Genomic DNA, 24787 nt, shown 5'->3' with positions numbered 1-24787 from the left:
AATCAAAACTAAAGAAAAATATCAGCCAATCAAAATATTCTAATAAACCATATAATATACATACCATGCATAAAATCGAGGTAAATAATATAGAATAGTTGTATTTACTTTCCCCCATAAAATTAACCAATCAAATAAAAGGGTAGGTAAACTATATTATATATTATATTTAACATTTTAAACACTCAAACAATAATAAAAGAGGATTAATAAATCAAAAGCATAAAATATTTTTTATGGGCAAATAAAACATAAAAGCCCAATAATTTAACAAAACCATAGATAAATAAATAATTGTCACAATTAAATATCAAGACCTCAAATATATTAAATAATAAAATAATTAAACTATTAAATAAACAAGTAAACATTAAATCCCAAAATAAAGATCAATAAATAATAATCAAACTCATAAAATTATAGTCAAATAATACAAATAAATATTAAATCCCAATAATAAATTACTCAAATAATAATCAAATGACCAACTATATAATAAACCAATTTTAACATTAATAAATTATATTAATCAAGCATTAATTAAATATTAATCTCATACTCACAACACCTTAAGACAACCCAACAAGGGTCAAACATCAACACAAGACTTTAACCATTGACTTGCGCCACGACACAACTGAGAAGGTACACAACTTAAGCCTAGATTATGAAGAGGGAAACACATGCCATCTCCAACAACTTGCCATTGAAATAAGACACACTCAGACCTATGAAATTAGGTGGACTCGATGTCTGGTACCTGCAATCCTGCATCCACCACTAAACACAATACAACACATATGCAGCATATATACATCATAAATGATCAAACAAGTGAAAAGAGAATCACAATACCCTATCGTGCTCGTAATGAGTGATATGGCATCGTCCCTTTCACAAAGATAGTCACACAATGATAGCATCGACATGTCTCATAATCATGGAATAGGGTTTAGTACCATCATAACATCATAAGCTATATAGTCCACATATAAATATCAAGTGCATACGACCATCAAATATACAACCATCCATCAAAATAGTCCAAAATGTGTCATCATCCATATAAATCATCAAGTACCATATGTCCTATGAAGTGTCTAACATCATCAATAATCATCTGAAACATAAATAAAATCACAAGTATCGATCAAAATAACACCACTAAGTCTAAATAGATCTATTATAGCACCCAAAAAAAAAAGATGAATCAAAGAGGGACACTACATAAATAATCATGAACGCGATGAAATTGTAGCCACAAATCTCAATCTCCACGTTAGTAGGCATTGAAGTGGAAGCCATGATCTTAAAAATAGATTAAAAAAGTTTCATATCTACATCAACCACTGGAACAAAAGTTACAAAATGCTAAACTTCTATCCTAGCATCTGGAACATGATGGTGGTATTAATAAAGAAAAAAAGGAAAAGCTAGGCATGTACACCAAACTATTGGCGAAGGATTAATGTTTTGCCAACTAAATTTATAGAAATGTACACCATGGCTTTCCACACTTCGCACCATGGAAATCAAATATAATATATTTTCTAGATTCTAGAAGCATGCATTGAAAAAGTGAGTCTTACAAATCTTTTCATTTTTTTGTTAGGCAAGAATAAATTTATTTTCTCCGTTTTATTTATTTTAACAAATAGAATTCTGAAAACTCTTAAAGGTGCCATCTTTTAAGATCTTATTTTTTTCTTTTTTATATGTATAGGGCATTTGATTTAAAGTATTTTAAACTAATCAAACCCATGTAGTTTTTATTTATTTTTATATTTTGATTTTATTATGGTGAAAGTTATACAAATAGCTTATATATTTAATTTGTTTTATGATATTATATATTTTAACTTATTAGTTTAATTAAATAAATATAATTAATTTGTTGATGGTGGAAATATTAGAGGATAAGTCATAATTAATTGATAAAATATAATTCATCTAATTAATTAGTGTTGATGTGATGAGAATGTGGTTACAAATAGGGTGTTAAGTATGTTGAAAGTGGTGATGTTAGATGCATCATTCAAATGTAGTTAATTTTAGGTGTCTACATTATGCCCCTATTTGAACTCATATCGTGAGTAAAATAAGTGATGTTGTGTCAAAGATAAATAAAATTCAGGTTCTACATAAGGAAGGTGGAATACCCTCTAAGTTGGCTAAAGAAAAATGAAACTAGAAAGTGGATTGGGATATGTTAATAAGGCCCAAGCGATCTCTTGAAAGGGTAACTATTTTTTAAGGGATCTAAAGGACAACTGAAGAGGTAGGTTAAGAGACGATCATAGGGGAATATGGGAGGTTGGTTAGATGCATGGTGGTTGAGGTGTGAAGGTGTGGAAAATAGTCTTAGTAGATGGAGAACATGTGTGAAAAAACAAGATGGGGTAATATAGATATTGTGTGATAATGCTATATGATATGATGGCAAGGAGTGTAATAAGGATATAATTTATTAAGATGTTTTAATGATAAAGATGATTTTATAATGGGGAATAAGAATGTTTTGAGCATAGCTCACAAAAGTGAGGTGAAATGGTTGAACCATCCTTTCATGTTGTCAGCAATCTGCAGTGAGCCCCTATCTCTAAAACTAGTACCACAACTTCATTTTTTCTTCCTCCTCTTCCAACTCCTAGCCAAAACAATCACCACTCTTCTCCACCAATTTTGTGTTGCACTCCTTCCTTTCGACATAGAATTGGTTCCACCATGTACCAACCTCCTCCAAATAACTCTTCATTTTCTCTCCTTTTTCGTGGGATACAACCCACAATTACATGGCTTCCTCCACCAAACAATCTTTTCGCTCTTCTCCTCTTTTGTGGGTTTTGACTCACCCACAAACTGACCACGCCCGCTAAGTTCCACCTACAACTTCTACATGCAAATGTGTACTATTCACACACCAATTTGCAACATCCTCTACTTTCATTTTTGTAAATAAAAGTAAACTAAACTTGAATCTTCTTGCAATTACCTCATTCTCTTACACTTCTCCAACATCTTCTTCATTGCTTACTTCTTTGAGAAACGCTTTGTCTTCATCGGGCCTTTTGTCAAACATGTGGCCTCCACAATTTTTGTAGCTCTCATTCTTCTTCTTTTCAACCTCTTTAGTTGTTGCAACAACTTTACTCCTCTTTTCTGCAATCACAGATTTATCAGGAAAGAAATATTTTTCCAAGAATTCTATTCTTGCCTAGATCTTACTCAACTCCTCATGAACAAATTATTTTGCAAACTTTATTCTACAAACTATCTCATCACTACCCATATCACAAGTTTCCTTACAAATATCCCCATCTCTCATGTTGTTGCAATCTTCAACAAATTCTCATCTCTCTTCACAACTCCATCTCTCAATTGTTCAAGACTCTCTCCCACCTACAACAATCCTTTTGAGCTCTTATCAATCAACCACTTCACTCTCTACCCACAGGTCTTGGTGTATCCTCTATGCTCTCAAGACAAGTCGCTCTAATGTCATTTATTGCAAATGGAATTGGGAATAATCCCAAACCTCCCAACTATAAACTCGACTCAACAAACTAAAATCTCAATTCCCAAAATAGTTATACAAATACTAACATTGAACGCTTTCATACTAAAAAGCTATTACAAATTGCAATTAACAAATTCAAATTTACATTCAATGAATAAAAATTATAGGCTCTATTATTACTAGAGATTTTACCCTATTTTGCAATCTTCACATCTTTTTCATCTTGTTTTTTGTGCTTCTATTCTTACCAACTATCATCTATTGCGTCCTCACTTCTTCTCCTACTCTTAGCACATTCTTCCATTGTGCACTCTACATAGCTCCTTGATTAGCTTCAATTCTCTTATTTTGTAATATAAACTCTTTGTATTTTGTGCTTCATTACTCTTCTATTTCGCACTTTAAAGATTCTCAATTTTCAACATTGGTTGGTGCTTAAGCCCAATCTCTTCTTCCATATGTGTGCCTACCAATATACACTTTCCCTTCTCTTATTCTATGTTTGGCACATCTTTCCTTTTCATTCCTTAATTATGTTCTTCTCTGCATACCTAGCAAGAATGAATAGTTTTATTCTTTCTTCTATTCTCAATTTACTTGTGCAACACTCTCTCCTCCTGTTCTCTCCTTTGGGCAATAAATTTATCTATTTCATTGTGTAGTCTTGCTCTTCCAAGCCGCTTTCCTTCTTGTTCAACACTACCCCTCTATGTTATTACTGGTGCCTCTTAATTTGAATTCAACCACTTCACTTCCCTCTTATTCGCTAAAATAAGACACCTCTCCTCCTTCACTCAAGCACACCCAATCTGCACTTTTAAAATGGCCATGTAAACTTATTCATTCAATTCCAAATATGGCTCTTGGTATTTCTTTTCCCTCATAATTGGAATCCATCACCTAGCTGAAACAATCACCACTCTTCTCCAATAATTTTGCACTAGACTCCTTCCTTTCAACGTGGAATTGATTCCACCATGTACCAACCTCCTCCTCGAAATAATTCTTCATTTTCTCTCCTCATTCGTGGGATACAACCCACCATTATGTGGCCTCCTCCACTAAACAATGTTTCCACTCTTCTCTTTCATGGGTTTTGACTCACCACAAATCAACCACCTCCACCAAGTTTCACTTGCAACATCCGAGCTACAACTTCTACATAAAAATATATACTATCCACACACCAATCTGCAATTACATCCTCTAATTTCCTTTTTGCAAATAAAAGTAACCTAAACTTAAAATTACCTACAATTACCTCATTCTCTTTCACTACTCCAACTTCTTGTTCGTTGCTTACTTTTTCAACCAATGCTTCATCTTCATCAAGCCCTTCGTCAAACATGGGACCTCCACAAAGTTTTGACCTCTCATTCTTCTTCTTCTAAACCTCTTCAGTAGTTGTAACAACATTGTGCCTCTTTTCTACAATCACGAATTTATCAAGAAAGAAATATTTTTTCGAGACTTCTATTTTTGCCTGCCAGCCTTAAATCACACACTAAGCAACATATTAAGCCTAGAGAATGACAATCGACTTAAGTGTTTAACACTTTTAAGCCTAGAAATCAAAGCTTAGTGTGTGTGATTTAAGCCATCCAATTTTGGCCTCAATCTTCCTTAACTTCTCACGAACACATTCTCAAATTGTCTCAGTACTACCCATATCACGGGTTTCCTTATAAATATATCCATCTCTCATGCTACTGCAGCTCTAGCTCTCAATTGTTCAATACTCTCTCCTACCTACAACAATCCTTTTGAGCTCTTCTCAATCAATTGTTTCACTCTCTATCCACAAGCCCCAGTGTATCCTCTACACTCTTAGGACAATCCACTCTGATACCATTTAGTACAAACGAAGTGGGTATATGCCCAAACCTCCCAACTATAAACTCAACTCAACAAACTAAAATCTATATTCTCAAAACAGTTATACAAATACTAACATTGAATGCTTTCATATTGAAAAACTATTACAAATTACAATTAATGAATTCATATCTACATTCAGTGAATGAAAATTACAGGCTACGTTGTCATCACCTGAGATTTTACTCTATTTTGCAATCTTTGCATCTTTTTCACCTCTTTTCCTGCATTTCTATTATTACCAACTATCATCTATTGTGCCCTCACTTCTTCTCTTACTCTTAGCACATTCTTTCTTTATGCACTCTGCATAGCTCCTTGAATAGCCTCAGTTCTCTTATTTTGTAATACAAACTCTTGAGATTATGTGCTTCATTACTCTTCTTCTATTTTGCACTTTCAACATTCTTAATCTGCAACATTGATTGGTCCTTGACCCCAATCTCTTCTTCCTTATGTGCGCTTACCACTCTATCTCATTTTGGTGCTTCACTTCCCTCTCCCATTTTCTCTCTCTTTATTTCACCTTCAACTATGAATGCTCTTGTATCAATCTCATCTTAGAAATTGATGAAAATAGGCATCTTGAGAAGGATATCTATTGATGTATTTTATATAAGTTATTATTATTATTATTATTATATATATATATTTATTAGCTATGATGATTGTGTCATTATTTTTTAATGTTAAAAATAAATTATAATATATTATTATCTATTATAATAAAAAAATTATAATAAAAAATTTATAAGATTAATTAAAAATATTTATGTTTTTTATTGTAATTTTTTTTTAAAATTTGGTTAAAAATGGACATTGAAAAGAAAATTACAAGGTGAAGGATAAAGAACTTGGCAATTTTTAAATATCACAAGTAAGAGGTAAATTTTAGAATCTTAGCATTTTAGAAATTCATCTACACAACAAATTGCATAAGTTTGAAGGGTCAATAGTAGTATTTATCACACCCTACAAAATTGATAAATGTTTTCTTTACCTCATCCTACATAAATAGTTTTGTCAATATAATAGCAATCTTATGGCCAATGCAATTACACAAGATATACTCATAAGAGCACCAAGAAAAGAGGCATATTGGAGATCAGTACAACCATTTATGTTTATGGAGTATATTTTAGCATAAGAAAGGTTTTTAAAATTATCAAATATTAATGTGTATATAATTAAAAATTCAAATTGTCACACAAAAATATTGTGTGTTAAATTATTTGTAAATTTAAGCATGTTATTTTGAAATTTGTATATATTACAATTACTTTAGTTCGTATATTTTGAAAAACTTGTTTATTTTGTCAAAGGATTATGGTTGTAACTTGTATGTATTATAGTTTGATTCCAACATCTTACAAAAGAGGAAGAATGACATGTAAAGTCTCTCAACATAAACATTTCAACCCATAATACAAACACCCAATCAATTCTTTATCATGCAAAATGCTACTAGAGTATTTATATGTGGCAAAAAATACAATGCTAAGAAAACCTAACTTTGTATGATGATTTTAAATTGTTAGTGTTCTTAATGTATCAGTCAACTACCACAAAATTGAATAAATGTTGACGAGGAGATTAATTTTTTTAGGTCAAGGATTGCCAAGGCGAATCATAATAGGAATAAGGAAATTCATAGTGGGTCCGTAATCATAGAAAATTTCTTACCTTTGAGGGATATGTAATCAAGAACCAAAGAGGGTTTCATCAATAAACTATGGTTGATTAAAGGCTAATGACAAGAGTGGGTGGTCTTTCTTGCTCTTTGATCTCAACTTAAACTAACGAGAGACATTCCCAAAGGTGTCTCTAATAGGCTTGTACATCATGTAAATTGTAACATTACAACAACAATCAACAACTACACCCATTGAACACTTGACCCCAATTATTATTGCTAAGTCAAAGGCAAACTGGCTATATACAATAACAACTTGCACATGCACCTATGGATAACAACAATATTACAATCACTTTAGATGATTTCATTTAATGTTTCTTACACAATGGAAAGGTGTAAACATATTAAACATTATTCTGTAAAGATTTAACAATTAATGTTTGCATAGGATTGTTCCCAATCAATAGCATTGAGTCATGAACAACATGCATCCCAACATACTATTAGTCTATTGCTACAACTAACAAGATGGAGGTGATTGAATGATGGATTGATTGACCCTTCACCAATGAAGGATTGATGCTTACTCTACTCAACAAATAAATCGTGAGTAACAAAGAGGAAGCAAATACATCTTTTCAAGCATCAACAGAATCCAATTTGCATTCAATTAAAGTCATAGATGACATCATATACAATAGACATACTTAATAATCCATCTCGAAACTACAATGGTTTTTTAGCAATAGGAGAATGGCCATTACAAAGAATTTATAATTTATTAGATGATGCCACATATACATCAAACCTCTATTACAATCATATCAGCAAATGTGATAAGAGGAAATACAAATAATAGCATTTAACATATCCCCCCAAATCATTGAAAACTACCATGGAGACATACCATTACAAAAGATGTGTGCTTCAAAATCATTTCTACTTTATGTAAGACACATTCTTTCATTACAACCCAGACCTTCAAAATTTGGTGCCCTAGAATTGCCTACAAACCTTTCTTGCTTAGAAAATTAGTTTAGCAACAAACTCTTTAAATGAATGAAGAGATCGTATTTATAGTTTTCAATTTCTAGTGCTCTATTACTTGTGGGAACTTTAAGAGGGCATATAATACATGGATGCGATGTCTGTGAGCATGGAAAGTCCATGGAACTTTCAATTTGAGCAACAAAGAATAGTTGTGGGTGAACCTTGGTTACTAACCTTCATACATGATAGCATGGTTCAAATCTTCAATCAAATCATTGTGTAAAATTGTGTCCAAGCTAAATAGATGTGTTTCAAGCAGGAAAGGGGGAACATGGTTGCGAGGTCAAATTCAACGTAAATGGAGTGATGGATGAAATGTGGAGGTAGGTGAAACAAGGACATGAGAGTTTTAGGGAGTGAAACAAGCCAACAAGTTTTCAAGTCCAAGAGGGACCTTTGAACTAAGTTTGAAGGTGTAAGGGAAGTCCACAAATCTAGTGGAAGAAATCAATGAACCAACAAGAGTCGATGAGCAAAAGGGAATCAGGAATCAATACCAAGCACAAAGGTGCAAGGTTTGCATGGATGCTTGGGATCCAAAAGAAGCTTCAAGCAAAGGGTCAAATGATTGAGTTGTGAGATCAAAGAGGATATGAGGGCCAAAACCAAAAGTGGAATGCAAACTAGGGCTAAGAAGGAAATCAAAACCAGGACCAAAGGAGGGTGTGAGAACCAAGTTGGAAATCGTTTGTGGGGAAGAAATTGGAACCAAGAATTAAGTCCTAGCCTCCAAGGTTCTGTATCCCAAGGGAAGAATTTAATGAGAGGGAATAGGGAGGACAAGGTCTAGTTCCAAGAGGAGAATTGAAAGACAATGAGGTTACCAAGGTTACAAGAAGTTCTAGAACTTCAAGATGAACATAGTAGGGACCAAGACACAAAGGGAAATAAGGACTTATAACTAAGTTTCAAGGTCCTAGTTCCACCCAAGGGTCGACACCTAGCCAAAAAAGGAATCCTAGAGAGGAAGGAATGACAACACCCAAATTGAGGGGCAAATTTGGAACCTGGGTTGAAGTTCGAGAAGGGAACTAGAACTGGAGAACTCCTCGACAACCTCACTTCATCATTTTGCTACACTTTTAAAATTTCACTAGCAACACACTTTTCAATAACCTTGGAACTTGATGACATCCTCCTCACAACAATGTTTTGTTTCATCTTTGAACATGTCAATGAGTTCAAGCGAACATGAACTCATTGACACACTTGTACTCAATTGTTCATTGTCTGCTTTGTCAATGCTTTTGCAACTTCTTAATCTTTGTCACAAGTTTCAGTGGTTCTTAAACCTCCAACACGTCACTTAGCCAACTTTTTGTCTTCATGGTCAAGATCTTGGGCATGTCTCAAACCTTGCTTAAGATTTAGTGAGTTCATGAACATTGAAACGCACCAACACATTAGACACATCACTTAGACTATTTTTTATAATCTCTCTTACATCCATGTCAAAACTTTGAGCAATTTTTGAACCTTAGTGAAAGCTCTAATATCAACACTTAAAACAATGAAGCACATAGAAACTTTGAGGAGTATTGGCAACCTTTACCACATGAGGGAGACAAGGAAAGACAAGAAGGCACACTCATGCCAAATTTGACAAAGGAGACTGGTACATTAGATGTTTCTCAAATTGGTCATCTATGATAGCCAAATAGGGGGAGAGCAACAAGGGGGACTTTGAGGCTTGCTAATCTAGGCACCGGCATAGGCAAAAAAACCTTGACCCATTACATTCTATATGATGTTTAAAATCCTACCTTTTTCCACATAATTTACATTTCAACAAAAAAATCTGCCATTCCATCTAAAGTACAAAGGAATCAATATTAGTTTAAAGTTAACCCGATGGTAAGGATTTTACAAATAATGACATAGAACCCAAAAACATAGGATCATTATATACAAATAGCAACACAAAATTCAAACATTATATTTTGAGATAAAATATCTTATGCAACCCAAAACTTCCCATTAAAGCATGCATAGGATTTAGCATTCGACTGGGGGAAATTACTATGGAGTCTAGACAATTCACATTACAGCGAGTGTAACAAGAGGAGCAATAGGACCTTCAATCTAGAAGGATGCTAATGTCAGATGATATTTTTCAAGTTACCGATACCATTAAAGGACCTTACATCCTCTAATAAAAATTGTTTACATCTTTAAATATAATTATCGATCTAGATTGAAAAGAGATAACCAAACTTTTGTTTTTTCCCCTTCTATTAGATGAAAACTTATTTGAACCCAGTGTAAGTGTTGGAAAACATGGAGCAGGCAAGAGAGATCGTGCTTATAGCTTTCTAGTAAGTTAAATATTCAGTTGATTGACTTACCAAAATCCACTTTTTTTATACAGTGGAAAACAGGATTTTGTCATTTCTCCCTCCAATTAAAAACCCAATGACATTCTACATGATAATTCACTCCAAATTAAGTCAGCATGCTAGCATGTCCAAGATTTATCTGCAAGTCCTTTCTGTTTCCATAATCCATCTTATCCTCCATAAGTCTTAGATGGAATTAAAATAAACATCTCATATTCATAAGGAGATGTAATCAGCATATTTTTGGAATACAAATCATCTTAGCATCATCCACACGAGAGAAGCTCCCAACTCTGAATTGAAACCCATATTATTATACAGCATTAAATCAAGTATATATATTTGCTCAGACATTCAATGTGCACAATAATAAAGTTTGAAACCATTCGCAGACACTTTCAACAGTTAACAATCTGCAATCAACTGTCAATCAACCACCGCTTCCAAACCCATAAAGAATGCATTGTAAAAAGCAAACATCATAAATATGTAGTCTGTTTTCTATATATAACATAGACGGATTATGAGCTCGCAGGTTCTTGAGATTGCAGGCTTGTCATTTCTCCCTCCAGTTAAAAACCCAATGACATTCTACCTAGCTATTCACTCCAAATTAAGACAACGTGCTAATATATCCAACATTTAATAAGTCTTGGGTGAAATTGAGATAAACATCATATTCATAAGCATATGTCGTCAACATATTTTCAGTATACAAATCATCTTTAGCACAATCCACACAAAAGAGAAGCTCTAACTCTGAATTGAAACCCATTATTAAATCAATTATGTATTTGCTCAGGCATTTGAAGTACAAAATAATAAACTTTCAAGCCCTTCTCAAACATTTTCAACAGTAAACAATCTGCTATCAACCGCCACTTGCAAACCCATAAAAAATGCATTCCAGAAAGCAAACATCATGAAAATATGTGGTAGGAGCTACTTTCTATATACAACATATCTGGATAATGAGCTCAAAGGTCCTTGACATTTCAAGGCATATCAAGCACAATAAACTCTAAACTTGCAAAACCAAGCTTCTGTCATTTCTCCCTCCAATTAAAACCCCAATTAAACACAGGCTTCTACATAATAATTCACTCCAAATTAAGACAACATGCTAGCCTATCCAACATTTTATCTGCAAGTCATTTCTATTTTCGTGACTCAATGTATCCTTCTGTTTTCAGAACTCAATTTACCCTCCGCAAGTCTTTTTAAGTGAAATTAAAATAAAATATCATATTCATAAGGATATATTTTGGAATACAAATCATCTTAGCATCCACACAAAAGAGAAGCTCTACCTCTGAATTGAAACCCATATTATTATACAGTATCAAATCAAATATATATAGTAGCTCACAAACATTCAAAGTGCACGACAACAAAGTTTGAAAACCTTCTCAAACATTTTCAACAGTTAACAATCTGCAATCAGCCGCCGCTTGCGAACCCATAAAGAATGTATTCCAGAAAGCAAACATCATAGATATATCGTAGGGGCTGCTTTCTATATACAACATAGCCGGATTATGAGCTCAAAGGTCCTTGACATTTCAAGGCATATAAAGCACAATACACTCTAAACTTGTAAACTACACAAAAAAGCCACTCAAGGATGCTGGAAATGCATTAAATATCAAGAAAAGCTCAATACTTGTCACCTCCGCCAGTCAGCCTGGACATGAATTGCCTTGTCTGCAGTCATAATGAAACATTATTAGTCTCAATAGTACTTGCCATCTTAAAAACAAATGAATTACAAGTTAAACCCAAATGGGCTAAAAATTAGAAACTGTGGATATAATCTCAAAAATCTCAATTATAAGGTTGACTTCCTACCAGTGCCAAGAGATCGGTCGCTTCTACTTCTTGCTTGAACTTGTGGCAACACCCTGTGAGTTCTTGGAGACACGGAAGGCTGCTTCAAATTGGGTGCTGATGGAAGAGAATGTCTTCTTATCATACCAGTGCTCTTCTCCTGAACATCTGGACTCATCCTTTGAGAAGCTTGAGCACGAAGCTTTGCCTTTGCTGACTCGGTTGCAGCCATATAGCTAGGAACTGATGGACTTCCTTGCAAATTGTTATCTGAATGATCACCTTTCACAGATCCAAATGAGCTACGTCTTCTACCTGTCTTTTGCTCTGTCACGGGAAGTTCAGGTTCTGTCTTGGTAGTTGAATCAATATTATCATGTTTGGAAGGTAGAAGATCTCCATTTGAAACAGAAGATTCCTTCTTTTCTTGTGATAATTCATCCTCTTGGGAAATAATTTCAGGTGGACTTGGTTGCTGAGTTGGAGATACTTCCTGGACAGAGGAAATTGTCTCAAGCTCTTTACATAACGGATCAAATGAGAAATGATCTGGAGCTGCATGCTTAACTGGTTCATCATGCATTCCTGTATCTGTGGAGTTATGTGCTGTAGTCTGCATGCTGGTTTGATCTGATGTAGCATCCAATGTTGCCTTTGGCACCTTTCTAAAACTGCGCTTAGGAATCTCAGCTTCCACTTCCAGATGATCTGATACAGCATCTGCTGTTGTGTTTGATACCTTTCTCAAGCTGCGCTTAACCTTTTCAGCCTCGACCTCAGGTGGGTCTGTTGTAGAATCAACCATTGAATTTGACACCTTTCTTAAGTTGCGTTTAACCTTTTCCATTTCTACCTCTGGATGATCTGATGTAGAATCCACAATTGAATGTGATCCCCTTCTCATGTTGCGCTTAACCTTCTCAGTTTCAACCTCAGTCTGGTCTGCAACCGAATCCACTGTTGAATTGAACCCTTTTCTAAATATCCGTTTAGGCTTCTCAGCCTCGGCTTCATGATGATCAGAAACAGAGTCTGTTGCTAATTTTGACACCTTTCGTAGACCACGCTTTGGCTTCTCAGATTCAACATCTGGATGATTTGAAAAATGATCTGATGTTAAATTTGAAGCCTTCCTTGAGTTGCGCTTTGGCCTTTCCACTTCAGTCTCAGTTGACATTGCATTCTCGCTTGTCTTTTGCTTCTTTGATATATTATTTGTCTCCTCAGAATATTTCAAAGGATAAGCAGACATCCAACGTGCCATCCAGACCCATCCCGAATTGGAATTGTCAGGACCACAATCAATTCGTAGAGAATTTGCCTTGGGTGCATGCTCCAAAAGCTTTCTCCAACAATTATTGAAATCGATATCAATATATGCAGCAATTTAAGAACAGTTTGGAAGAAATGTCATCACTCAGACTAGTTATGCAAAATTATTATTACCTGACGAGCAAATGCATTTGCCAACAGTTTTTCTGATTGTGAAGCTCCATTGGCCATAAAACCTGTGGACCTTTTTCTCTCCTGAAACAATCCAAACAAATTATGGTAAATGTGTCAGCAGTCAACATTTTAGCAAACATACTATTAATATAATACTTCCACAAGATAATTTCATTCAATCAATTACCAAGTCATTTCCTCTTGGACGATTATGTTTGTGCCTATGTCCAAGTTTCCCTTGTACAGCCAATCCTTGTTCTGACATTCTAACTTGGCGACCACGAACTAGAGCTTGCAATCTAATAATTGCTTGCAAACAGCGTAAGGCTCCCACAGCCTGTCGCCTAACCAAATGTCCCCGAACAAGAGCTTGTAGCCTTATGAGGCCTCGTAGGGCTCGAAATGCTTTCCTGGCCTACACAAACAAAATCTAGGCTTGATCATTTTAAAATGTTTGAGATCACAGCCACCAACGATAAAAATGCAGCAAGTTGATTCAGGCAATTGCCAGAAAAAATAAAATGCTAATAAACATAGATAATAGATTTTATTACAAACAACAAAATAGATGTGGATAAAAACCTAGTACCAGATAGCCCCGAAAAACAGATTGAGCTTTGATGGCTGCTGATTCTTCCCTTAGTCTTTCCACGTCATCCCTGGTAGTAATGACTTCCTGTATACAAGACTCTGATTGTTCTTCATCTGCCAGCATAGAAACTGATTTATCAATTGATGGTGAGGCAGCTAACTTTTCTGCGCCAGAAAATCCTGCCTTCTTAGTCTGCTCTCGAACGGGACCATTTTGTTCATTGTCTCTGCTTACAGATGATGGTTCCAGTGGTGCAATAGCACTGGACACATGGTCTTGATGTGATTCATTCTCCAGAATTCTCACATCTTGATCCTTTGATGACTTTTTCTAAATAATAAAAATATAGCACAATATTAGCTACAGTTTGGTGAATGGAACACAAGATGCAACCAGAAAACATTTATGCTTTTACACCTGAAAATCTAGCTAAGAACAGAGAACAACATGCAACAAACAAACATTTACGCTTTTACAGTCTAGCTAGGAACAGAAAGTGCCTATCCTTCCTTTAAGGTATCAAATATCATTGCTTGAATTGAGATATTAAAAAGGAAAAACAGAGTGGATTAAAGCATTCTGAATTTCCCTTTTTGAAACCTGCTACTGATCGAGTAAGTCATTCTTCTGAGGTTGGATGCAGACTCAATTTCTGACAAAAATTCTAAATGGAATAATTGGAAAGGAAATTGTGTTATTGGTTTTTTCTACTTTGTGCAGTGGATAATTATGCATTCAGATTCTGCAACTATGCTCCCACGCATGATACGTCTCATTTTCATTATGGAGAGTTAAATTTGTAGAACTTATCTAATTTCTCAGTCAAAGGCAGACTTCAGAGCCTCAACTAAAATTGAGTTGAAGGCATAACTACAATGATGTCAAGGGAATTGTAAGGGAGAAGTGGATATATAAAACCATTTGACAGCCATTTACTGTCAAACCTTTATTACACCCAATTGCGAGTGGTGATAGTGTGGGCTATTATGCAAATAATCTAATTATAAATAACATAAATTTAACAGCCATTTACATGTCAAAACTTTATTATATTCAATTGTGGGTGGTTATTATATTCAATTGTGTGGTGACAGGGTGAGCTTTCATTCGCATAAACACTCACACTATCACCACCTGCAATTGGATGTATAGTTGGGTGTGAAAAGCTTTTAGAAATCTAATAAACTAGCATAGATATCTTAAATGGATCAATAAAACCATTTAACATACATTTGACAGCCATTTACTGTCAAACCTTGATAACACCCAATTGCGAGTGGTGATAGTTGGGCTATTATGCAAATAATCTAATTATAATGAACATAAATTTAACAGCCATTTACATGTCAAAACTTTATTATACCCAATTGTGGGTGGTGACAGGGTGAGCTTTCATTTGCATAAACACTCACACTATCACCACCTGCAATTGGATGTATAGTTGGGTGTGAAAATCTTTTAGAAATCTAATAAACTAGCATAGATATCTTAAATGGATCTACCTAAAAGACACCAAGAGATACCAATCTCAAGGTGCCTGTCTAACCTAGGTCAATACAGGTGCCTCAAGATCAATATCTCTCGACATCTTTTAAATAGATATAATTAAGACATCTATGCTAGTTTAGTATTATTTCTTAGTTGCATCTGCCCAAACATTTAATCAGTTTTTTTTAGCCGATTCTTTGAACATTGTTGTCGTTGAAAATTGCATAATCTGTGAGCTTGATAGCCTAAATCCATGAACTGTGCAGAGCCCTTAGAGCCTGTTAGAAGCAATTGTTTTAACGGAACTCCTCTATCAAACTCGTAACTTTTAGTGGAGATTGGTGTATAGCATAAAAGATAGATATGCATTGATATGAAATTTGAATCCATGGAATCTTCATAAATGGCTCCTGCTTTACTAGATTTGCTTTTTACCAGTTCAGTTGTGTGACGACCTTACCCTTGCACATTATTGTATGAATACCCCAATATGAGAAAACCTTCACTAGCTAAGAGGAAATTTTAACAAGCAAAAGAAATTTTATCCTGCTGAAGTGGCACAAAAAGAAGATTCACAACTACCAACTGGCATTATATTTGCTTTTGCTCACAAATGCACTTTTGTTTGATTTCTTTAACCTTCATTCTTGGATCTTTCTTGGTGACTCGTCACATTTTCTCTATTAGGTGGAGCAAGGATGTGATGCAGGCCTTATCAGAAGATCATTTCACCTTCCACTGCATATAGAAGTACGAAGAATAATGACGTTTCTAATATTTGGAGATGTTTTACAGAGTTGGTTTGGTCATTGATAAATGATAAGGTGATTTATCCTCCCTGAACTAATGCATTATAAGGTCAATCAAAACCTCTGTTCTGCTTTCAGCTTTGGTCTTTGGATTTTAATCTCTTTCAACCTTTTTCAGAAGAATATCTGGAGAAAAAGGTGCTGTCTCCAGAAAAGTATACGCTGATTCAATATATTTACATTTCTCAATATATCTCCAGAAACATCCCTAAAATCATGCTTGGCTATTTAAGAAATGCAAACCACTGGTGTCCGCCCTTAAAATCCATTGAGGAACAAACCTATTTGTGTTAAATCCAACCTTGGAAATGCTTAACTGGGACAATATCGGGATTCTACCTGAAGTGGATTTTAGAAATTAATTTGTTTCTAAGCAATGTTTCAAAAAAGTAATTTTTTAAGATTATTGTCAATTGCTCTTCATTACAAGCCAGAATTTAATATACAGTAGAATTTCTATGTTCAAATGTCACTCGTTTCAAATTAAACTGCAAGAGAGCAAAATCTTAAAATGACGGTTTTCATCAGTTTGGCTCAACTATGTTCTTCATATGCCTTGGCGGTTAATAGTTTGTTAGACATCAAACCTAACACTGCAATACAGTTCCAAAGTGAGGATTTCCTATAATGATTGATCCAGAATCCCTCTATGGAGCCATCTTAAAATATAAATTACCATCCAGAAAGTATTTATTATTTTTTGTTGCAACCAAAAAATTAGTATTCCAGATATCCGAACCCATCATGTCTGCAAGAAGATAGAAAATTAAATTAGATACTAATGGCAGTTAAGAAGAATACAGACTCACAGCACAACTGAGTATCTGATTGACTGGAAAAGTATAGTCAAGACTCAACAATAGAGACAGGCTGGAGATGGAACATACAAATGCAATAACATCTGCAGATTAATCAACCAACACACCTGCCCCAGCAATGCTAGCAGAAATTTTAAGCCCCTCATGAAATTCAAGTCATATGAGACAATCACTAAATGCTAACAAGATTTTGATATCATGTATTAGATGGTGTTTTTGTAGTGTATCAAATTATGTAATAATTTGTTGGCATTTCTGCATAGTTTCAAGTCAATCTTCATTGACTCATATTACAATATTATGTTCAAATCTAGATGATCTGTGCTCAACCAGGTAATGAAAGCCAACTTTTACAGCTAAGTTTAGATTCAAAGAATATGCATATATAGTCATTGCACTAATGCAGCAATGCTACTATAAGTAAATAGTGTTTGATTCTTAATTTCGCAAGCCTGAGCTTGTAGAAATCATGAAATAAGAAATTATACTATGCTACTTAAGTAAAAAATAAATAACAGTCAAGAGAGGAAGAGAAGTTAGAGAAGAATTAAGAACACTATTTTTAATCTAGAAACCCTCTAAAGACAGAAAAAATAGACTGTGGCAGTGGCAATTGCCTAGTACCTATATTATGTAGCAAATTGTAATATTCAATTAGTGTGCAAATAATTGGATACAATCTGCCCCTTGTTTCATTCAATAAGACCTTGTCTACGGATGCAATCTAGCCCTTACTCCATTAGCTGCATATTTGCCTTTGCTTTTATGCTCCTTTGCTTTGCCTCTTATCCGTTTGAGATACTACATTTTGTTCTCCTTAATTGTAAAAGAAGAAGATGCAACATTAAATTGTTTCCTCTTCCATAAATCTGAGAAGGCACAACATGAAATTTTCTTCCCATGCAACCTCCAATTCATAGATTCCTATGCACCGCAAGTTTCTCATAGGCCCAATAAGGAATTGCATTGACACACGAAGCTGAAAATAGTGACTGTTCAGTTCAGAATTCAAATTCTGGCACGTGTATTATTGGTGGATGCAACCGCAAATGTGGTATACAGTCCAGGAAACTTCTGCAACCATCTTTTTCCTGCTCTGTAATCTTTCCAACACGTACATGTGCATATAGTTTTCCTACATCCAATTTATTGTTCACAAAAATCCATGTCTTTGCATGTTTATTATAATTTTTATGATCCAGTCAGAACACACCTCCCTTGTTAAAGAAGCTTTGGTCTTAAGTTCAGGATATGGGATAATTTACCCTTACTTGTGGGTTGTGTTTCAATTCTAATTAGCTGCAGTGTCTCTTGTGATGCTCTAAGCAAAGCTACGATGGATGCTGTGGGTTAGAAATAACTAAAGAAATTCCTCCCCTACTTCCTACACACACAAATGGTACAGCTTTGTTAATGCTACAATGAACTACATTGCCATGCAAGAAAACACGCTACAACTTGGTCATAATGTTATACATGCACCCAAATAATTCTCTTGGCTCCTTGAGGTGGGAATCAGCCTTTTGAACATTACCAGATTCACAGATCCAAGTGATAACAACCCACCCTTCTTTCTTTTTGCAAATCCAGCAGTACACTTTATGCAGCTCCACATCCCAAGTGTTCACTACTTCACAATCTACTCTGATACCAAATCGATCCATAATTTCTCAACCCTAAGCTTGTAAAAATCATGAAACAAAAAATTGTGTTGTGGTACTTAATAAGAAATTTAGAAATAAACGACAATCAAGATAGGAAGAGAAGAATTGGGAACACCATATTTATCCTGGAAACCCTCGTATGAGAGGAAAAACAGATTGTGGTAGTGGCATTTGCATACTACCTATATAATGGAGTAAATTGACAAATACAATGAGTGTGCAAAATATATGGATACAATCTACCCCTTCTTCCATGCAACAATACCTTGGCTTGGGTGCAATCCGTACATTGCTCCATTAGCTGCCTATCTCCATTGTTTGGCTATGCTTCCATGCTCCTTTCCTTTTGCACCTCACCTCTTGGAAATACAACACAATTGTTCTCTTTAATTCTGAAAAAAGAAGATACAGCATACACTTTTGTTCCCTCCTCCATCAATCCAGGCAGATACAACATATAATTGTCCTCCTGTGCCCATTTTACAAAGTAATACAACCTCTTATTTATAGATTGCCATGTACAGCAGAATTCTCCAGGCCTAAGAAGAAGTTCAATCAATGCAGGAAGCCGAAATGGTGACTGTTCAGTTTGGATTCCAAGTTCTGGCATGTTTACTATTAGTGGAGATGGCCACAAATGTGGTACTGCTTTCATAGTACAGACTCTTTTTTCCTGCTCTGTAAATTATCCAACACCTACACCTGCTCTTAGTTTTCCTAGATCCAATTTACTTTAAACAAAAATCTGTGTCTTTGCATGTTTATTACAATTAGTATGATCCATTTGGATCAATATTTAATAGTTTAAAGTTTTAAACAATCTCCTTGTAAGATCCTGACAGAATTGTGCAGCTAGAAGACTTCATTTCCCTGCTCAGGTTCAACTAATTAAGTAGATACTTAGAGAGTACCGTACTTCAAGTGCCTAAAAGTGTAGTAAAATGATGCAGAAAACTGGCTTCAACCAGTCATCAAATAATAGCCAAGATAGCAGCCATGACCAGGCAATTCTTTAAATATAATTTCATTATATTCAACTGATCTGTATCCTCTCCGTGAGCAGAAAAGGCTTCCTTGAGAAGAATTGCATCACTCTTCTTCCCAGATTCAAGAAAAAAGCACAATTATGGAAGGCTCCATTCAGATCCTAGGCAATATCAGAACCAGATAACTTTATTCCAAAATCGAAAAGCCCCCAAAACCCACGAAAATGTTACAAACATAAAAAACCAATCTATGGTTGGAATAAAACCATTCAGACGCTGAAGGTTGTAAATCCAAAATGAGACATGTGATTCTAAGTTCTTAACTAAAATAATCTATGGGCTGAATCATAATGTGATCAAATACCCTAGAGTTTTCAAAGCCTCAAAATCTCGCCATAATTTCTTCTGAAATAAACAAAGCTCTGGCCAGCTCCCAAAAGCTAAAAATTCTTAACAGAATTAGAAAGCTGATCTGTGGCTCAATTCAAGTGTTCAGCATAAAATATAATAAAGTGCATATCTGTTCCTAAAAATTACTGTATCAAAAGCAGCCATGAACCAACGCGCAACATATTGTAAAACGGAAACCTTAAAAATATGTGTTCATAGAATTTTTTTTAAAAAAATGACAAAAGAATGCAGATACTCGTGAGACTGAGAACACATGGACCAGTGGTCAGGGTGTTTCAGGTCAATCTGTCGCCCATTTTTATGTTTAACCACTTTTTCCAGTCAAAAACCCACTAGTTTTTGAAAAAATCAAAAAAGAGTAAAAGAAAACAGCTTATTCAACAACCCACATTCTTTTCCCATCTTTTTCAGAAAAACTCTACTATTTGCTTATAACTGCCTATTTTTTTCATTTTCAGCCTTTTGCAAAGTATTTCCCATTTTAAATCCCTGTAATTGAATTCTATTTACACTTTCAGTTTTCCATGTAGATGTCATTTTAATGGAATGGTGCTATATTTTTTATACATACCCATATGGCCTATTCTTGAAAACAGATAACCTTCTCTGAAAATTAATAAGCACCAGCCAACTCCTGGAATCCTCAAAGGATTTGACAAACTTAAAAATCTGAAATAAATTCACGTGAGGTTGTGTTTGTTCCTTAAAACTACAACACTGAAGTGAAAACAATCCTCAGGCTGATTGGCAATTGAATCTAGGCCACGTTTCCAAATCCTTTGAAGCGGAAGCAGGCAAATTTCTTTTAAATGTCAAAAGGTCTAGTGAATCCAAATGTGAATAAGGCCTTGTAGACAATCCTCAGGCTGATTGGCAATTGGATCTAGGCCACGTTTCCAAATCCTTTGAAGCGGAAGCAGGCAAATTTCTTTTAAATGTCAAAAGCTCTGGTGAATCCAAATATGAATAATGCCTTGTAGACAAACAAAAAAGGATCGCCAGTTTAAACATAGCTTTTCTGTGTACAATCCAGAAGTGGTTAATCATTCCTTAAACTTGTAAAACTAGAGTCGGGATCAACCCCCAATTATAATCAAGTCATTGCTTCCAAAAGCATAAAGTCCACTCATAAGGAAAATTCTGTTTAAAGAATAGTTGATTTAAATACTATCATTTTGTATAGAAGGAAAAAATTTAAAAGTGAGCGTCTATTCCTGAATGTTGTAAGAGAGGGCTGAAAACAGTCCGTAAACAGCATATCAATCATTTGATACAAATAACTGTTTCCAAATCTTAAAACCTATCCATAAGAAACAATTTGAAAATAATATTTTGCTCTATATAGTTAACAAGCTGTGTGTGATACTGAAAAACAGATGGCGACTTCTAAAATGTGCGAAACTAAAACAAAAAAATTTGTTAAAAATGATGTGCAATTTGATCTAATCCACTGCTTTCAAAAACGTGAAGCATACCATAGAGAACATTATGGAAACAGGAAACTTTTGTCCAAAATTTAAAAGCTCTGATTTGCACTCAAATAACCAAACTTCTGTCACCAAAATATAAAAGCTCTGATTTGCACTCAAATAACCAGACCATTGAAGGTGAAAGTTAATAATGGAAAAATATATTCCTAAATTCTGCACATCTAAGCTGATCCCCAATTTAATCCAGAGCATTGTTTCTGAGGCCTTAAATTCTGTTAATAAGGAAAACTCAAAAAAAAAAAAAATAGTTTGAACCAGGCTATTCCATGTAAAATTTGAAAGAGGTATCCGGCCCAAATAGTCACAAAACTAAACTGAAAACAGTCCATTAATTAATCTATATTTGACCTACACCTCTATTCTGAATCTGGTACAAAGATCGGTTTAAGCAAGGGAAATTTTGAAAAATAGGAAAGTCGGTATCGATTCCTAATAGTTACAAAACTGAAGTGAAGGCAGTCAATTAGCTGATCACTGTCGATATTTCCACAATATTGAATCCCACCTCATCCACCATACTTGAGGATCATTTTAAAGTCAAGAGTAAAGTCCTTTAAGCCACATTATTCTGTGTAAGGTTTGAAGAAAGGAAAATAAGCAGAAAGCAGTCCGTGAGCTGTTCTCCATTTTTTGGGGGTACGATTGGCTCCAAAATCACTCATAAGGAAAGAAATTGTAAAACCAAAAATAATCTGAAAAGAGCCCATGTAGTCTGATCCAAACTACCACGTCCAAACCCTTAACTTCTAGCCACGAGTAACATTTCAAATGGCAAAATTTACAAAATTAAGCTGAAAGAGCACACGAGCTGATCTGCAATTCGATCCAAGCCACTTTTTACAAAACCTTTAATGTTCCCTATAACAGAAAATTGCAGAACCTTAAAAGTGGTTAGGCAGTCCTATAACTCTCAACACCAAACTAGAAAAAAAGCCATGATCGATCCAACCTATTGTCTCCAAACCCTACACATAACCTCAACATTTGAAAAAAATAAATAAATTATGTAACCAGATCTGTAGATATCCACTGACCCCATTTTCTCTAGTGCTGTCCTTCCTCGAGAGCCTCTCTGTAGAACGAGATCTGGTCGACTTCTTCCCAAACAGCAGAGTTTTGAGCCATTTCCCGGGAGACTTCCCCATATCTTCCACAGACGATCGACCAAGCTCAGAATCCCTGCAGCTAAACACAGGAGCATATTGTCAATACAGGCCTAGTACTATATTACTAGAAAAATAACTAAATGGGCTCAGACGTTAATGACATAAGAAAACAAAAAATTTACATTTTCATGCTCAGACAAAACAGAAGCACCTAAAACAAAATACAAAATCGAGGAACGGGATTTTTAAAAATAAGAACGTTCGCAGCGTACCACTGATTGTTATTTTATGTTATGCTTTGTTGGGTATCTTGCTCTCTCACGGGCAATGCGGCTCAGCAATACCACATAGCTCGTGCCATCCACCGCTGCTCTGAACATTCATAAATACAAAAAAAGATACATTCACCCCACCATTACTCATTCAATCTTCTAATTCACTCGTACCCACTACACAAAAAACACAGTAAAACAACACTACGCTGATCCAAATATGATTTCCATTCCACTGCAGAACATGAAAACGTTTTGTTTCAGAAGCTGGTTCTAATCTGCTCTGACATTACAGACATTTTTAAGTCTTTTTTTTTCTTTATACACTGATCAGATAAATTAAGCTGCTACAACAATATCTAACACAATCACAAATTTGGCATCGGATTAAGGTCGTCCTAAAGGACCTTTTGGTCCGATGCAGATAAAAGTGGAGTGGATCTAGATAAACTGACCCCCAAATAGAGGCATCATCAGACAGTCTCCACATCTGGCGGAGTGCTGAATTGGATCAAAATGCATTGAAATCGGATTTGAAGTCCGTTGCCACCCCTCTAGTATGGAGTACCTTTGTAACTGCCTCCTAAAAGGGTGTTTTTTATTCGCTTAACAGTGGATTTTAGCCTTCTACGTGTACCTCATTTAAACGGGTGGCACTAAATCCACTGATATTCTCTAAATTCAAAAAGATTGCCAACTAACTCCGTATGGAAAACAATTTATAACCGTTATACGACGAGGGAGTTTAATGTATTTTAATCTCTTTGTTTAGTGAAGTTTGGCTTTTAGTGTCTTCCGACAAATATGGAATGAGTGTGTACTCAACTATGACTTGTTTCTTTTAGTTACAGTAGTTTAAGCACGCAGTATAAGTAGTTAGGTGAGGAGTAAGGATAATTTACCTATTTTGATATTCCTTGTGAGACGTCACACCTCTCCAAAAGGATTCAATATTTGAGTTTGTATTTATAGTTGTCATGGTATTTGACTTAGTTTCATTCATTACTAGAATATGTTTTCATTATTATAAAAATGTTAATGAATATATAATTTTATTTTTTTATATTTAATTGGCGGTTGTAGTATCACTTGACATTTGTCTTTTTTAGCAATTAAGCGGAATTGATAGGGACAACCCAATGATTTGGTGATTAGCTTTAGATAGGACAAGCCTCCACTATAACCTATTTGGGGAATTGGTAAGGACAACCCAATGATTTGGATATTAGCTCTAAATAGGACAAGCCCCCCCTATCACCCACAAGTTGAAGACCTGGCCTGATCACAACCCAATGATTTGGAGATTAGCTTTAGATAGGACAAGCCCCCACTATAACCTATTTGGGGAATTGGTAAGGACAACCCAATGATTTGGAGATTAGCTCTAGATAGGACAAGCCCCCCTATAACCCACTCAAGATTGAAGACCTGGCCTGATCACAACCCAAAGATTTGGAGATTAGC

The 24787-nt window shown here is 35.0% G+C and overlaps 1 protein-coding gene across 3 annotated transcripts; it reads right to left on the bottom strand.

The window, feature by feature from the left end:
• Positions 1-11721: 11721 nt before the first annotated feature.
• Positions 11722-23916, bottom strand: LOC131036821 (protein IQ-DOMAIN 30). 3 transcript variants are annotated; one of them, XM_057968809.2, is made up of 8 exons: positions 23779-23916; positions 23324-23423; positions 22980-23130; positions 14277-14609; positions 13875-14102; positions 13688-13768; positions 12263-13583; positions 11722-12118 (listed from the first exon to the last, which is right to left on the bottom strand). In XM_057968809.2, the coding sequence occupies exons 3-8, from the start codon at positions 23088-23090 to the stop codon at positions 12081-12083; spliced, it is 2112 nt and encodes a 703-aa protein (XP_057824792.2). In that variant the 5' UTR covers positions 23091-23130; positions 23324-23423; positions 23779-23916; the 3' UTR covers positions 11722-12080. The 3 variants fall into 3 exon arrangements, with proteins under 3 accessions (XP_057824792.2, XP_057824793.2, XP_059074582.1); XM_057968810.2 differs by having other exon boundaries at positions 22980-23124; XM_059218599.1 differs by lacking the exon at positions 23779-23916 and having other exon boundaries at positions 23324-23724.
• Positions 23917-24787: the final 871 nt, after the last annotated feature.

Source organism: Cryptomeria japonica, chromosome 3 (assembly GCF_030272615.1).
Source record: "Cryptomeria japonica chromosome 3, Sugi_1.0, whole genome shotgun sequence".
Classification (NCBI taxonomy): Eukaryota; Viridiplantae; Streptophyta; class Pinopsida; order Cupressales; family Cupressaceae; genus Cryptomeria; species Cryptomeria japonica.
This window is presented reverse-complemented; position numbering and strand designations above follow the sequence as displayed.

Coding starts and splice junctions, on each gene's coding strand:
- LOC131036821 (XM_057968809.2), bottom strand. CDS start 23,090: ATGGGGAAGTCTCCCGGGAAATGGCTCAAAACTCTGCTGTTTGGGAAG. Junction 14,103..14,276: donor CTGTTTTTCGGGGCTATCTG/GTACTAGGTTTT, acceptor TTGTTTGTGTAG/GCCAGGAAAGCATTTCGAGC. Junction 13,769..13,874: donor GTCCAAGAGGAAATGACTTG/GTAATTGATTGA, acceptor GGATTGTTTCAG/GAGAGAAAAAGGTCCACAGG.